Source organism: Stegostoma tigrinum, chromosome 29 (assembly GCF_030684315.1).
Source record: "Stegostoma tigrinum isolate sSteTig4 chromosome 29, sSteTig4.hap1, whole genome shotgun sequence".
In the NCBI taxonomy this organism is placed as follows: Eukaryota; Metazoa; Chordata; class Chondrichthyes; order Orectolobiformes; family Stegostomatidae; genus Stegostoma; species Stegostoma tigrinum.
The window spans coordinates 33709444-33726371 of NC_081382.1; the positions used below are offsets into that span (position 1 = coordinate 33709444).

General features: G+C 40.0%; 1 protein-coding gene across 1 annotated transcript in view; it reads left to right on the plus strand.

Moving 5' to 3' along the window:
* The window catches only part of rapgef1a (Rap guanine nucleotide exchange factor (GEF) 1a), a 202547-nt gene that overhangs the window by 173026 nt on the left and 12593 nt on the right, over positions 1–16928 (plus strand). The window contains exons 20-25 of the mRNA XM_059638379.1: positions 2390–2575; positions 2970–3054; positions 3706–3800; positions 9044–9122; positions 9565–9666; positions 15359–15456. Of these exons, the coding sequence (XP_059494362.1) occupies positions 2390–2575; positions 2970–3054; positions 3706–3800; positions 9044–9122; positions 9565–9666; positions 15359–15456 (645 nt within the window). The remainder of the gene's footprint in view (positions 1–2389; positions 2576–2969; positions 3055–3705; positions 3801–9043; positions 9123–9564; positions 9667–15358; positions 15457–16928) is intronic.

Consider the following 16928-nt stretch of genomic DNA (forward strand, 5'->3'; position numbering starts at 1 on the left):
ACGAAGATCAGCAATACTTAGCCAGAATGGCCTGAGATGTGAAATTGTGCTTCCTGTAACTTATTCGACTTCAATATGCCTACACTGGTGTAAAAGTGACCCAGGTTGGACCTTTTTGAAGTTAAGGGCTCCAAGAATTATAAACATTGTAATCAATTTGGCAGTATTTATTTAATTTCCCTTGCCCAGTCCTTTTATTTTTAGAAAGTTACAGTAACGTAGTTGGAATTATACATGGTCGTTTAGATGGGCTGAGCTACTATTTTCTGAGCAAGTTCTACATTGCTGTACACACTTGAACCATCTATTTGGCCATACATTAAGACTTCTGACACATTTACTGCTACTATATTGTGTATTGATGCTTTAAATGTGCTATCTGCTACTCCCCAGGTTCTTTCTCTCTTGTGCCCTGTGGTTTATTACATTTCATTTTACGTTCCCATTGCTTGCTAAATACATTAGTCACTTAAGACTAATTGTTGCAGAAAATTTTATTCCATTTGCTCTAATTATTTTCAAATGCACAAATTTCTAAAATTTTTAAGTCCAGATGTCTTGTAAGCCCTCTACCTATTTTGCAATTTCACTAGCTTTTAAATTGATTGAAATGAACTTTACAGTATTAAATTAGTGAGGTAGAAATTAAGGCTGTTGAGCTTTGATATGTGGGCATTACTCTGATAGCCAAGGATCTAGATTTGTCTCCGTATTTGAGTTCCAAAACAGTCTGTTCACTGGACTGGCATTTTCAAAATGTAAAGTAACAATAAGTAGATGTTATGACGTTGGCCTAGAACCTTGTATGAATCACCAAAAACAAGGAGAAATAATTAATGCCTTGAATTTTGTGTGCTACATTTTAGCAACAGGATGTGTTCCTCCCATGCCTGCCTCACGCTCAAAGTATGCAAGCTTCATTCATGACCATTGATGTCATCAGCTCAAATTGCATATTTGTATTAATGGATTAAATGTACTTAGTGCTGTTTTATTTGTGTCTTGAATGCATTATATAAAAGCACATAAACATCTCTGGTGGTTTCTGATGTCATACCTTCAGCAATATCAATAGCACAGAACAGAGCCCTATTTCTCAGTGAAACGCTTTTGCATTTCTGTATTCTGAATGTTTTGAAGCATGCATACTTTGTAGAATATATTTGCCAGAGTGCAATTTTCAAAACTTGGGGAAATGTGCAGATACTGGCCCAGGAAACAACTTTTAGATGCAGATTTATGTTTTGAAAGCAAATTTACATAGTACTTCATGCAGTGTCCTGAAGTACTAAACGATATGATGAAGGCTATTGTGCATGGCTTGCGGGAGAAATAAATTAATGAACCAAAGTATACATGTTGGCAATTCAAATTCACTTCTGATTCATTAAACTTCTACTTTTCCCTGTTGGATCGCTGTGTAGCGATGTCAGGACGCTAGCATGGAAAATGTCAGCATTGTAATAGAAAATGGACATGCATACTATTTGCGTCCTGATTTTTAAAATCTTCCTTTTTCTTTAGCTCCCTTTGTTCTTGTCACTAATTCTTGAATCAGTTAGTAGCTGATGGTAGCAACTCTGACTTGAAAAAAATTTCCTCCCACTAATAGTACAAAGAGAAGTGAAGGTAGGAGGAGGAAGTAGAACTTTGAAATCCAGATCTTACCCCTACTTGCCTTTTGGGTTGTTCGTAGTGAAATTTTCTGTTCTTGAAAAGAAATAAGACTTCTGTTTATATGGCATCTTTCGTGACATTGGGACAGATGTCAAGTGCTTTACAGCAATGAAGTAATTTTAAAGTGTAACCAATGCTTTAATTTAAGGTGTGCTTGCTGTTTATCCAGTTCAGGAAATGATGAGCAATCATAGAATCCCTATGATGTGAAAGCGGGCCATTCAGCCCATTGAGTCCGTACTGATCCTCTGATCATCGCACTCCAACCCACCCCTGTACCCTATCCCTGCAACCTTGTATTTCCCATGGCCAATCCACCTAATCTGCACATCCTTGGAGAAAGTCATATATTAACTTCACTATAACTGTCTTAATGTTTAAGATATTAAATGAAAATAAACTTCTCTTTAATAGCTCTGTTAAGGGACCTTATGTTTGAATGGATTCGAGTAATTTACTATGTACCTTCGATACTAGCATAGCAAACTTATAATGTGAAAGTATCCCAAAATCCTTGTTTTAATAACTGTGTATTTGTGTCTTAATTTTTCCTGTACATTTCTTCAGAAGTCTGCTTTCCAACTGTGTTGAAACATGACAAATACTCTGTCCCTAATCTGTAGTAGATTTTTTGCCTTACTAAGCTGATGTGACATTTTATCTTGTGCGTCAAGATCTGATCAATTCCTTATTTTGGTACATCATTTTCCAGTTTGGTGGAGCTATCAGATGACATCCTGAAGTTGCTGACGGAACTTGTGTTCCGTTTAGTGTGTAGTGGTGAGCTGAGCCTGGCCCGAGTTTTGCGAAAAAATATTCTGGACAAAGTAGATCAGAAGAAAACTGTGAAGTATGCAAGTTTGATGAAGCCATTGGCTGCACGAGGGGTGGCAGCTAGGTAAGACTTGTTACACATATGTAATAAAAACAAACTGAATTTGGTGCTGTTTTCTTGGGTAGACTGAAGAGAGTTGTAAATGTGTTTTTTAATGAAAAATAAGTGCCTGCATCTGTTCAGTGAGTAGTGTGTAATGTGCAAACGTGTAAAGTTGAGATGTTTAAAGGACATATCAAAAAACAAATTGGCAAAGAAAAGGGTTACAGGCCTCCCTTTTTAAAAGCATATTTGTAAGCTGTTTAGCAAAAATTAAATAACCGGATAGAAACAGGAGCTGTCAGAATTAGTTTTTGTTTAGGGAGTGGGGAAATCCGAGTTGAGTGAAACCAGAATCTGTTCTGTTTCTGTGACATCCTGTAACCCTTGGCTTAATGTATTTTTGAACCTCCTGCAGGCCTGGAACTCTTCATGACTTTCATAGTCATGAGATTGCTGAGCAGTTGACACTGTTGGATGCTGAGTTGTTCTACAAAATTGAGGTAATTATGTGATGGGGAATGTTTCTGTGACAGTCCAATGGATTAGTACATTTTCATGGGTTGCATTGACATGAAGTTAACAGTTAAGTAAAAGACAGGTTGTTCTGTTTATCTAAACTGCTGAAGAAACAGCAAGCTTGTTTGAGATAATTGCACGATTAAAAGAGTAGGGTCAGGTTCCTGTACAATTGACGACAACAACAGCAGGAGTCTTTGCTGTTGAGAATTGCTGTACTGTTGACTGGAAGAGATAATCACTGTGCTATGGTTGAAATTCATTGAAAGGATATAAAGTTGAAATCCACACTCTTGAGTATTTCAAGTGGGAGGCACTTGTAATCTGAAATCCAAAAGCCTTTTGACCCAGAGATAATAGGAACTGCAGATGCTGGAGAATGTGAGATAACAAGGTGTAGAGCTGGATGAACACAGCAGGCCAAGCAGCATGAAAGCTGACGTTTTGGGCCCAGACCCCCCTCCAAGTCTATCAACATCAGTGCAATAAAAGTAAATCCTTCACTAGTGGTTCGTTTGTTCCATATTTTTGGAACCGCAGGTACTTCCCAGTGCTGATCTAATAAGTATGCTGCCAGCGTAGCAAATCTCTTGGCTGCCTTCACGTTCATTTTCTATAATTTCTGTTAATGGCAGATTCCTGAGGTTTTGCTCTGGGCCAAAGAACAGAATGAAGAGAAGAGTCCAAACCTAACAGAGTTTACAGAGCACTTCAACAACATGTCTTATTGGTGAGTCTGAGATGTTATTTTTTCGTTCTTTATGTACCCATGATTTTCTTGAAGGTAGCTGAGTGGCTGTATTGCAGTGATTCGTAGCATGAGTGTTTCTTGAGATCTGTAGTAAAATTATCCAATTTGTGCAGTGTAAAATGTTAGCTTATTCAAAATTGCCATGAACCATCTCTGTTTGCTGTGTTAAACTCGCATTCACCAGAGATGCATGCACCTAATTGAACCAGCATTGGAAGCTAACCTTAATGCATATTAAGGTAAGTATTCGTGTTACTTCAATTAAGTTGTGAAAGCAGTATTTCTTTGGTGTCAGAAGTGGTTGAATTTTGATGTTTACTCTAAGGGAAATTATTGATTTTAAGTGAATTTAAATGTTTGAACTGACCCCCATGAAAATTTTGTTTTCAGCAGTCTGTCACCTTGCAAAATCAAAATTGATTATCATTGTATATTCATGAACTTTGACTTAACCTCGCTTTGAATCTTGGTATCCCTTTCCTTTCAGAGCTGGTAGGAACTGCAGATGCTGGAGAATCTGAGATAACAGGGTGTAGACCTGGATGGACACACAGGCCAAGCAGCAGCATAGGAGCAGGAAAGGTGATGTTTTTGGCCTAGACTCTTCTCCCGAAACGTCAGCTTTCCTGCTCCTGTAATGCTGCTTGGCCTGCTGTGTTCATCCAGCCTTACACCTTGTTATCGCTTTCCTATTGTTTTAAATTTTTACATGCATTATGTTGCCAAATGGTTCCTCTGTACTTTAAAATTTGAAGAATCTGTAATGTTTGAGTCTTGCCTAATGGGAGCATAAGATGAAGGTGAAAATATGATATCACAAACTGAATAGACTATATTGCTTATATACATAATTAATGAAATGGTACTTGTAGTAATTGATCTGAGCTGTTATTGTTCCCTCTTGAGTGGAAATCATAGAATCCCATAGTACAGCAGCAGACCATTTGGCCCGTCGAGTCCACACCGACACTCGAACATCCCACCCAGACCCAACCCCCTACCTTATCCCCGTAATCCTGCATATCCCATGGCTAATCCACCCAGCCTACACATCCCTGGACACTGGGCAATGTAGTATGGCTGATTCAGCTAACCTGCACATCTCTTGGATTGTGGGAGGAAACCCATGCAGAGACAGAGAGAATGTGCAAATTCCACATGGTTGCCTGACAGTAGTATTGAACCTAGGTCCCTGGCACTGTGCAGCAGCAGTGGTAACCGTTGAGCCACCGTGCTAACCAAAAGCATGACATTCATTGACTTCCAATAACAGGATTGTTTGGAATCAAGAATTTATACTCCGAGAACCATGACCACAAACCCATGCACTGCTCATTGCTCATTAGGAGTGTCACATTACTAACCAGAACACACTTTCCTCTCTTGCAATTTTATTCAGAAGCACTTGATGGACTGATGTTTCGTGCATGTCGATTTTCAATTGACTGTTAATGCTTGTAAGCATTTGAGCATTGACTAGCACTGGTAGCTTGAGGGTATTAGCCATGCTAGCAAATTATCAGCTTGAGTTGAAAAACAACATTCAACCACATTTTTATTAGTGCTTTCCACCGAAATGTGTTATAGTTCAGCATTTCATGTAATGTCTGAGTTGTATTGAAATCATTGAATGACCAGGCGCACAACATGTCTGTAACAAATTATCTAAGCATACATGTGAAATATTTAATTCTTTACCGCATATTTGCCAAATACCCACACATTTCATTGAACTTTAATTATATAAACATCTATGTGTTAGGAAGCAGACATTGTGACAAATACATTGCCCACAGCTTTATGTAAATTTCATGTTGCATGTAAATACATTTTTGGTTTAGCGGGCAAATGCTACAGTACATCATTAAATACATGTTCCCTTTTCTGCACCCACTTTGTTTGAAATTGGTATTTCTGAAAATCTACCAGGAATTTTGATTCAGCAAATTTACAGATGATGTTACAACATGGTCTCTATAATCTTTCCGATGGAAGAGTATCAACTTTGTAAAACTTTTTTGAAAAATCCCTAAGTGCAGTGAAGTTGATACTCTGAATTTGTATTATGTTGATCAGTGATAAGATGGATTTCATTTGATTTATTATTTTCACGTACAGAGATACAGTGAAAAGTGCTGTCTTGTGTGCTTCATGGGCAGATTGCACTATACAAGCGCATCAGAGTAACAGAACAGAGTGCAGTAAACGATATTATAGCTGCCAAGAAGGTGCAGAGAGAGATTAACATTAGGGGTACAGCAGTGGGAGAGAAAAGCGGTTCTTGAATCTGTTTATCTGTGTACTCAAACTTTTATATCTGCCCGCTGGAAGAGAGTGTTACCACATTGGGAGGGGTCTTTGATTATGTTGGTTGCTTTCCCAAGAGAGCAGGAAGTAATGAAGAAGTTGGTGGTTGGGAACAAAAACAGAAGTTGCTGGAAATGCTCAGCAGGTCTGGCAGCATTAATGAAGGAAAAAAAATCAGTTTAAGTTATGGATCCAGTGACCCTTCCTCAGTGGTTGGGAGACTGGTTTGCCTGATGTATTGGGCTGTGTTAACATCTCCCTGTAGTTTCTTTCAGTTTCAGAAGAGCATTTGCCATACTACTTTGTGATGCATCCATCATGGAGATGAGTTTTTTTTTGGAATTACGCTGTTGAAGACAGAGCTGTATTCAGTAAGTAGAAGCCTGATGTAGATATCTTCGTTATCCAGATGTTTCAGGGATGAGTGTAGGGCCAGGGAGATGGCGTCTGCCATAGACCTGTGTGCCAGTGGACGATTCGCAGCGGTTCAAGGCAATCTGGGAGACTAGAGTTGCTGGGAGCCATTGCCAGTCTCTTGAAGGACTTCATAATTATGGATGTCAGCCACTGGGTGGTAGTTATTGAGGCACATTGCATTTTTTTTTTGGCACTAAGAAATGATGGAAATGGCCTTCTTGAAGTCGGTGGGGACTTCAGATCACAGTAAAAAGATTGAAGATATCTGTGAATACTCCTGCCAGCTGGTCCACACACAAGCTGAGTGCAGAGCCGTGGACTCAATCCAGGCCGGTTGCTTTCCGTGGGTTCAGTCTTAAGAAGTCCAATCGAACATCTGCAGCAGTGACTGTGGGTACAGGTGTATCTGAAGCTAATGGGACAGGTGATATCATTTCACTGCCCTTCGGTTCAAAGCGAGTGTAGAACGCACAGAGCTCATCAGGTCGGGGCATACTGTTGCCCGTGATACTCTTCGACTTTGCTTTGTAGCTTGCATGTTGTGTAAGCCTTGCCACAAATGACAGGTGTCCACGTTGTTAGCCTGGGTCTCGAGCTTAGTTTGGCATTGCCTTTTGGCATCCCTAATGGTTTTGCAAAGGCCATACTTGGATTTCCTGTATAAGTGAGGTTGCCTGACTTGACTGCCTCAGACCTGGACTTCAGTAGTTCATCCATGGTTTCAGGTTGGGGAACGTTTGGATTGACCTCTTTGGCACACAGTCATCTGCACACTTACTAATGAAGTCTCCAATAGTAGTGATATATTCATTTAGTTTGGCTGCTGAGTTCTTGAATATAGGCCAGTCCTGAAGAAGCCCTTCCATGGCCTCACACCAACCCTGCACTGCTTTCTGTACTGGGTCCTTAAACTTCAATTTCTACTTGTAAGCTGAGAGGAGCAGCACAATGTCGTGATCTGATTTTCCGAACTACTGACGTGGAATGAAGCAGTGGCATCTTTTATGGTTGTATAGCAATGGTCAAGGATGTTTTGGTCCTGTGGTGGAACAGGAAACAGATGCTGCCTCATTGAAAACTCAAGCTCTCTCCTCTGTAATCACATCCAAGCAGTGAGCAGTCTGTGTATTAAAGCTCTGCTATTTTACTTGTATATATGGTCATGAATAGATATGATGTGAAAATATATGAAATAGCCTCAAATAAATCAATGGCCTGTTAAAAGTGAAGTGATCTGAATCTCCGTCACTACCTGACTAATGCTTACACTTGTGCCTGAAATTTCACTAGTGATATTCAAATGCCGCAGCAGCCGGCTGAAATCCCAGCCAATTGGAATTGTCCTTTCTTTCCCTTGGTTTAAACAGTGTTGAATTTGATTGCATGGCAGACAATACATGCTGGATGTGATGTCATCATGTGGCAAAACCCAGTGATGCAAGCTATAATTTCATTCTCCTTTTATTTGTCTCACTGTCTGCTTTCTCGCACATAAAACTGATGATAAATCATGGGACTGATTTTGTTCAAAACACCCAGTTTCAAATACAGTTTCCCGAAAAGGAGGCCTTAGTGACTACCTAGATCAGCTAGAGGTTGCCCTGACATTGTCAAGCCAGAAGGCATTGCAATTGACTATCTCTTTGCTTAATGTTTTTTACAAGGGCATGACGACTTTCTGGATAAGCTGGTGGGGAGATTGCAATTGTCATAAGTGATCACCAGGAAGAATGTTCTGCTCGTATAGATTGATGATGCATCACATGATTTATTTTCCTGAGGAATTATGTCACTTTATATTGTGGGTGCTGCTGTTTGGGAAAGCATTTATTACCCATCATAGTTGCCCTTGAGAAGGTGGCATAGGTTGACTCACAATGCCATTATGGGGAAGTTCCATAATTTTGATGCAGTAACACTGAAGCATCAACAATATGTTTCCAAGTCGGAATGCTTTGTGGCTTGGAGGGCATTTGCAGGTGCTGGTGTAGTCATTTCTCCTTTTCTGCTCTCTATAGTAGTGATTGTGTTTGGAAGGTGCTGTTTAAGGAGCCTTGAATTTCTGTAGTAGACTTGTAGATGGTACACATTGCTGCTACTTAGCATTGGTCGTGGAGGAACTGAATGTTTGTGGTTGGAGTGTCAGTCAAGCAGACTGCTTTGTCCTGGATGCTGTCAGGCTTCTTAAGTGTTGTTGGAGCTGCACTCATCCAGGCCAGTTCCATCACATTACTGACTTGTGCCATGTAGGTGGTAGATGGTCTTTGGGGAGTCATGAGGGGAGTTGCTTACTGCAGGATTCCTAGCCTCTAACCTGCTCTTGCAGCCATAGAATTTATATGGCTACAAAAACAAAGTCTAGCAGCATGTGTGAAGATAAAATCAGAGTTAATGTTTTGGGTCTGGTAACCTTTTTCTCAGCGTTCCGGACCCAAAGTTGTTGTTCTGTGCTGAATTCTGATATTGTATTTTCATTTAAATTCTATTATGTCTTTCAGGGTGCGGTCAATAATTATTCAACAGGAGAAAGCACAAGATCGGGAACGACTACTCCTAAAGTTCATCAAAATTATGAAGGTCTGTAAACTGGTATAGTTTAAAACTGATTCATTCTAATAACCCACTATGTCAAGGTCACTAGTACTGAGAATTACAGGCCTCTTTATAAACAATCGTATCTGCACACATCAGAATATCTTGCAACTTTGATATATAGTTCAAAATACTAGTCCAAAATACACCACGCAGTTTTATACATTTGAATTAAAATTGTGTAGGAAGCCTTTGTGCATCTTTTGTTATGCATGTTGTCTTTGATTTATTTGATTTGAAGACTAAGTAATTCTGCAAATGTAAGTTTCAAGCAATGGGGAGTGCCTGAAACAAATCAGGCCTGGGTATCTTTTGCATTAAGAGGGGGGAGAAAGACAAGTTAGTGATTTGTAGAAATGTCCATTTTTGATTGTGTAGCTTTCAAATTCTTTACGTACTGCAACTCGAACATTCTTTTCTCTTTCAGCACTTACGCAAACTGAATAATTTTAATTCTTACCTGGCTATATTATCTGCATTAGACTCGGCACCCATCCGTAGGTTGGAATGGCAGAAGCAGACTTCAGAGGTGAGGCCTTCCTGTCACCTTTTGCTTTTTCGTGCTTTAATTCAATTTAGCAAATGAGGATGCAACAAAATGTCCAGCTTGCAATGAGAAGTTTGCCCATAAACTTGAGCAAAATGCCTTTAGGCCAACAGTAAACTATATTTAGCAATATGTTCAGAGATAATGGGAACTGCAGATGCTAGAGAATTCCAAGATAATAAAATGTGAGGCTGGATGAACACAGCAGGCCAAGCAGCATCTCAGGAGCACAAAAGCTGACGTTTCGGGCCTAGACCCTTTATCAGAGAGGGGGATGGGGAGAGGGAACTGGAATAAATAGGGAGAGAGGGGGAGGCGGACCGAAGATGGAGAAAACTGCTACACTCCATCTTCGGTCCGCCTCCCCCTCTCTCCCTATTTATTCCAGTTCCCTCTCCCCATCCCCCTCTCTGATGAAGGGTCTAGGCCTGAAATGTCAGCTTTTGTGCTCCTGAGATGCTGCTTGGCCTGCTGTGTTCATCCAGCCTCACATTTTAGCAATATGTTGTCATTCTAATTTTGTGTGACTGCCGAAGTATCATACTTGTATGGGCATTTAGTGAGTGGTGGTTTCAAGTGTGTTTCAATCAAGAAACAAGATTTTTTATTTTACTAATTACAGTGCCCACTGGATAGCTAATGATGAAAATGTCAGGTCAACTGGATGGATTTTGACACCAGAGTCAAAATTGATGCACGCAATGAGGTTATGGTATTTTAGCATTTAATTTGCATTCAACCCTTAATACGTATCAGTCACTGATTACAGAGAGGCAAAGAAGTGTCATCCTTCCCCTTGAGGAACACAGAAATTATACAGCAAAAATTAAACCTAATAATGGGCGAGGCAGAGCTCTCTTATAATAACAAGAATATTTTCAGTAAATGCAGTGTTCTCATCAAAGGGTTACTCCTTCTATACCAGCTTAGTTCACTATATAGCTACATGGTTACATCTGTATCTGCTGCCACTGTTGTACGTAGCTTGAAATACATGCAAGTTAGTGTAATGTTTTCAGCAGAGTTTAGTTCACTAAATGCAACTATGTCTCAATCTTAGTCATGCTGCTTTGCACTGCCACCAAATTAAGCAGCTCTTTTTTGAAGTTTGCAAAAAGCCATGAATGCTGACAATCAGGAATACAAATAATATATTACATGTGCAGCAGCCCCATTCTGAATCTGAGAAGGAAGCGCTAGCAATAATGATGGAAATTGAGGTGATATTTCTTGTTTTTTTTATACAAACTGCCCCTGAAAAACTAATTATATCAGAAAATTGCTGATGAACTTCCGTTTTTTATCAGGCCACAAAAAATTGCAACTGCGAAATTGATTTAATGTCGTTAAATATATGAATGTGTTTAAAATGGGTGTTTTCTGTGCGGCAGGCAGCTGCAAATGTGATCCTTGTGATAAATCTGTAACCATGTCTTCATCTGAAATTGCAAGCCTTCAATTTTTTATTTTAAAAACTGGTAGCATCTGTGGCAAGAGAAGTAAAGTTAGCATTTAGAGTACAAAATGATTCTTCTGTACCATAGATGTGACTAGACCCACAAGATTTCTCCAGCTGTCTTTCTGGTTTTAAGGATTGTTTTTGGGTTCAGAGGTGGACTAAAATCCACTTAGATTAGAGTCAATATAGTAAACTCCATTCTGCATTAAAAACTTGAAGAAAGGAACATGTGAAAAACTAGCAGGTAAAGAACTTTGGTAGTAGGTTGAAGATCATGGAAAATTAAATTTGAACAAAAATAGATACACTTAAGAGAAGTTGAAGAAAGATGTTGTTTGATGCCTTGGTACTGTGGAGGGGAGAAAGCCTCATAGCAGTATCACATTACGAGGTGCCTTGCATGAAGACCTAGATAAGTGACTAGTGATGTGATTCTGGTTATGCAGTATGAACTTGGAAGCTGAAAAATCATAGTACTCTGAGGCATAGAGTCATACAGCATAGAAACAGACCCTTTCAGTCCAACTTGTCCGCACTGATCATGTTCCCAAACTAAACTAGTTCCATCTGCCTGCACTTGGCCCACATCCCTCCAAATCTTTTCTATTCATGTACTTATCCAAATGTCTTTCAAACTTTGTAACTGTACCTGCATCCACCACTTCCCCTTGAACCACTGTGTAAAAAAAAACAGTTGTTCCTCATGTCTTTCTTTTAATCCTTCTGCTCTCATCTCAAAAGTATGCCCCCTAGGGAAAAGATCCTGGCTATTCACCCTATCTATGCCCCTCATGATTTTATAAACCCCTATAAGGTCACCCCTCAATTCCCAATAATGTCCTGGTAAATCTTTCCTGTACCCCCTCCAGTATAACAAGGTGACCAGAACTACACATTGTACACTGGAAGAGGCCTCACCAATGTCCTGTACATGCTCAACATGACATCCCAACTCCTATGCTCAAAGGTCTTAGCAATGAAGGCAAGTACGCTAACCACCGCCATAACCACCTTGTCTACCTGTCACAAACATTTCAAAGAATTACGTACCTAAACCCAATCAGCCTCTGTTCTACACTACCCAGGACCCTACCATTAATTGCATAAGTCCTGCCCTTCTTTGTATTACCAAAATGTGCTACCTTGCACTTAGCTGTGTTAAACCATCTTTGAGAAGGTGACCAAACAGGTAGATGAGAGTAAACCGGTTGATGTGGTGTATATGGATTTCAGCAAGGTGTTCGATAAGGTTCCCCACAATAGGCTATTGTACAAATTGCAGAGGAATGGGATTGTGGGAGATATAGCAGTTTGGATCGGAAATTGGCTTGCTGAAAGAAGAGAGGGTAGTAGTTGATGGGAAATGTTCATCCTGGAGACCAGTTACTAGTGGCGTACTGCAAGGGTCGGTGTTGGGTCCACTGCTGTTTGTTATTTTTATAAATGACCTGGATGAGGGCGTAGAAGGATGGGTTAGTAAATTTGCAGACGGCACTAAGGTTGGTGGAGTTCTGGATAGTGACGAAGGATGCTGTAGGTTGTAGAGACACATAGATAAGCTGCAGAGCTGGGCTGAGAGGTGGCAAATGGAGTTTAATGTGGACAAGTGTGAGGTGATGCACTTTGGTAGTAGTAACCGGAATGCAAAGTACTGGGCTAACGGTAAGATTCTTGGTAGTGTAGATGAGCAGAGAGATCTCGGTGCCCATGTACACAGATCCTTGAAAGTTGCCACCCAGGTTGACCGGGCTGTTAAGAAGGCATACAGTGTTTTAGCTTTTATTAATAGAGGGATTGAATTCCAGAACCAAGAGGTTATGGTGAAGCTGTACAAAACTCTGTACAAAACACCAAACTGGTGTGGCCGCACTTGGAGTATTGCATACAGTTCTGGCCACCGCATTATAAGAAGGATGTGGAAGCTTTGGAAAGAGTGCAGAGGAGATTTACTAGGATGTTGCCTGGTATGGAGGGAAGGTCTTACGAGGAAAGGATGAGGGACTTGAGGCTGTTTTCATTAGAGAAGGTTGAGAAGTGACTTAATTGAAACATATAAAATAATCAGAGGGTTAGATAGGGTGGATAGGGAGAGCCTTTTTCCTAGGATGGTGATGGCGAGCACGAGGGGGCATAGCTTTAAATTGAGGGGTGAAAGATAGAGGACAGATGTCAGAGGTGGTTTCTTTACTCAGAGTAGTAAAGGAATGGAACGCTTTGCCTGCAACGGTAGTAGATTCGCCAACTTTAGGTACATTTAAGTGGTCATTGGATAAGCATATGGACGTACATGGAATATTGTAGGTTAGATGGGCTTGAGATTGATATGACAGGTCGTCACAACATCGAGGGCCAAAGGGCCTGTACGGTGCTGTAATGTTCTATGTTCTATGTTCTATCTGCCACTTCTCAGCTCATTGACCCACTTGATCAGTTGATACAAAGCCAGCTATTTTTTGCGAATACTTCCAGTATGTTGAGAGTTGGCATGACAGCTGCTGGATGATGTTGCCTAAATTGTCAGCTGCCTGTCAAAGACTCTGTGCCAACCATGATTGGATCGTAGGGACACGATATATTGCTGAACAGCAAATGTGAAAGCACGGTTCATTGAGGGTAGAGCAGCCTATAATCAGCACATTAATGCAAACACTCCTGCTAAGGTAAGCTAATTATGCATTCATTTAACTTGTGTTTCTTTTCCCTCCTTGCCTTACAAGCTAGCAACACTGATTACAGCATCAATGCAGTCCCTGGTTTGTCAGTTCTTTTAAAAACTAACTAGCTATTCTCCTAGGTGCAGATGCCACACGGGAGGAGTGTTGGATGTAAAAGAGACACTTGTCAAATTGCCTGTAGGATAATACACCTGAAGAAACACTAAAATCCTTTTAATATTCATTCATGGATGTGGGCATCATTAGCTAGATCAGCATTAATTGCCTATTCTTAGTTGTCCTCAAGAAAGTGCCATCTTGATGAGCCACCTACTTGAGGTACTGCAGTCTTCAATGTAGAGACACCTGAATTGCTTTCAGGAAGGGAGTTATAGAGCTTTGACCTATGCACAATGAAAGTGGAATGATATAGTTCAAGGTTGGGATGGTGTGCAACTTGAAAGGGAGCTTTTGCAGATGGTGACTTTGCCCTTCTTCCCGATGGTGGAGGTCATGGGTTTAGAAGATGCTGTCAGAGGAGTTACTGCAGTGTGTCTCCTACATAGTATGTACTGCCACTTTGATTTGATTTGGTTTAATGGGAGTGAATGTCGAAGGCTGTGGATTGGGTGTTACCAACACCTTTTCTAAGCCCCTGAATCCAAAGTTCTGTCCACTCCTGTAAACTAGAGCTTTAACATGTTGTAGTTCTAATTGAACAAAGGTCCTAGAATTTTGTGCTGTGAAGATTTTTGATTTTGACTAGCTCATATTAGCTTTACTGCTGCAGATTTAAAATAGTGAGGGGGAAATAGAGACTGAGCCTCAGCTTTAACCACCTGGGCTCACTGACCTAACTAAGCAGAAGAGAGTGTATGCACTTATTCCATAATAATGATGCAGAAATAATTCTGTAGATTTTACAGCTGCTTAATTTGAAGATTCTTGAGCAGATTTTTTTGCTTTTGCTTGCTCCTGCATGCAAGCTGTATTGTCTTGTACAGTTGTTCTTGATATAGTGGAAAAGTGTATTACATCTGTAATATCTAGCCTTTTAGAATCAAGTGCAGCAATTGTATTACCGCTCTACCTTCTCAGCTCTGCTGGAAACCTCTTCAGTTTTCAACAGTGTTCCCCTCAATCCAGTTGCTCCATCACTTCACCCTTTCTGGTTTCTCTCTCTATCCTTTGAAATCTAAGCAACTAGGTATTGTTTGCATAAAACGTGACTGCAGGTTTTCATTGGTAACATTTGAAAATCATCATTGGCTTCTTTTGATGAAACTTGAAGCCTGAGTCCTCTGTTTCTGTAGGACCGTATAGCGCTTGACTAAATCACATCTAAATTTTAGACAGCATTGTCTTTGTTCCTTTATTTTCTGCTGTTGCTTTCCTTGACAAAATTGATACTACTTTCAAATTTTGCATCATATCCTACAATGAAGTCACATCTTTCTATGTAATATGCCATAAGCCAGAAGATGGCTTCAGCATTTCATCTGGTATTTATGTATGTCTGTAACGTTATATGATAAACTGACTCTCACCATTTTATTTTCAGGGTTTGGCTGAGTACTGTACACTTATTGATAGTTCATCTTCATTTCGAGCATATCGAGCTGCTTTGGCAGAAGTGGAACCGCCTTGTATACCTTATCTGTGAGTATTAGAACAAGTTGTATGTTGAAGGATGACTGTGGACTTAGTTTTTAACTTTAACAAGCTGTCACCCACAATGAGTCTGGATTCTTCAAAATTTGACCTATAATAACTCAAAAAAAAAAGTTTCGGGGAATGCTGTTTCGGGAAAAAGCACAAAGGAGGAAAGGAGTGTAGGCCAAAATATTAACTTTATTATAGCAAACTTTGTCTTGACCAGCACTCTTGATCAACTGGCAAAAAACTGATCAAATACCATGATGTCTGAGTATTTGTGCTACAAATAAAGAGTAACAATGATGTGTGTACCCCTTGCATTGTTTCTATCACTTGGTGTTTTTACATTGATTTTAGGAGGTGCGTCAATGTTTTTATATAGATTTTTTTTCAGGGATGTTAATGTCTCAAACCTATGCTCTTTCAGGGTTTCCTGTGGTTATATGCACCTCTTGATTATGCGGAATATTTGATCAACTCCCTGGTCCCATAGGTGCTGGTTAATAAAAAGTTTGCTGTACTTCATTCAAGCAGCTGATGCTTTAGTGCTGAACATGAGCCTGATAATTCAATGTAGTGCTGACCAGTCAGAAACTCTGTGGGGCGAAACTTCTTGGGGGCATGAGTGTGTGTGAGAGAGAGATATAATTGTGTGCTCTGCTTATTCCTGAAGGAAGTCATGTTTGCTTCTCTCATTCTATTTACCATCCCACAAGTGTACTTTTATTGTACATAGTGTTCATTGTCACTTACCAAAGATAGATGATGAATATCCAGACAATGGCACTTGTGATGGTGGCTAGCAGGCCATTGCTCAATATTTCCTGCTATATTTGCTCATGCTGACATGACCTGAGCTGAAAGGCCGGTAATAGCCACTTCCTCCATCCAGATGTTCTTAGAATATCCCATTCTATTATTCAAAGTTAATATCTCATCTGAAAGATGTTGCCTTTTGGAGTACTATACTTTAGAAATAACAGATTACATGCTCAAGTCCTTCTATTCAAGAAAGCATGGAGGCAGAAAACTCTCGCTGTCTGCTGTAGGGAATTTGTTTGAATTGAGAACATAGTCGTGCACTTAAAAAATCTTAATGTAATTGAGAAGAGTCACCATAGTTTTGTGAAAGGGATATCATGTTTAATCAATGTACTGGAGCTCTTTGAACGAGTAATTTGTGCCATGGAAAAAGGGGAGCCTGTAGACATGATAAATCGGGATTTCCAGAAGGAATTAAGGTGCCACGCCAAGTGTTAGTATGAAGAATAAAAGCTGTGGTTTAGGGGTTAACATTAGCACAAGTAGATGGGAATGTGCAATTCAAAATACAAATGTGTATTAGCTATTGTCTGATTTGAATGGCAAAGCAAGCTGAAGGAGCCAAACTGTCAACTACTTCTGTTTTGTATGTAAGATCTGAACCCCTGACCACCTGAAACAGAAGTACCACCATCTTGTAAAATAATAGTTTG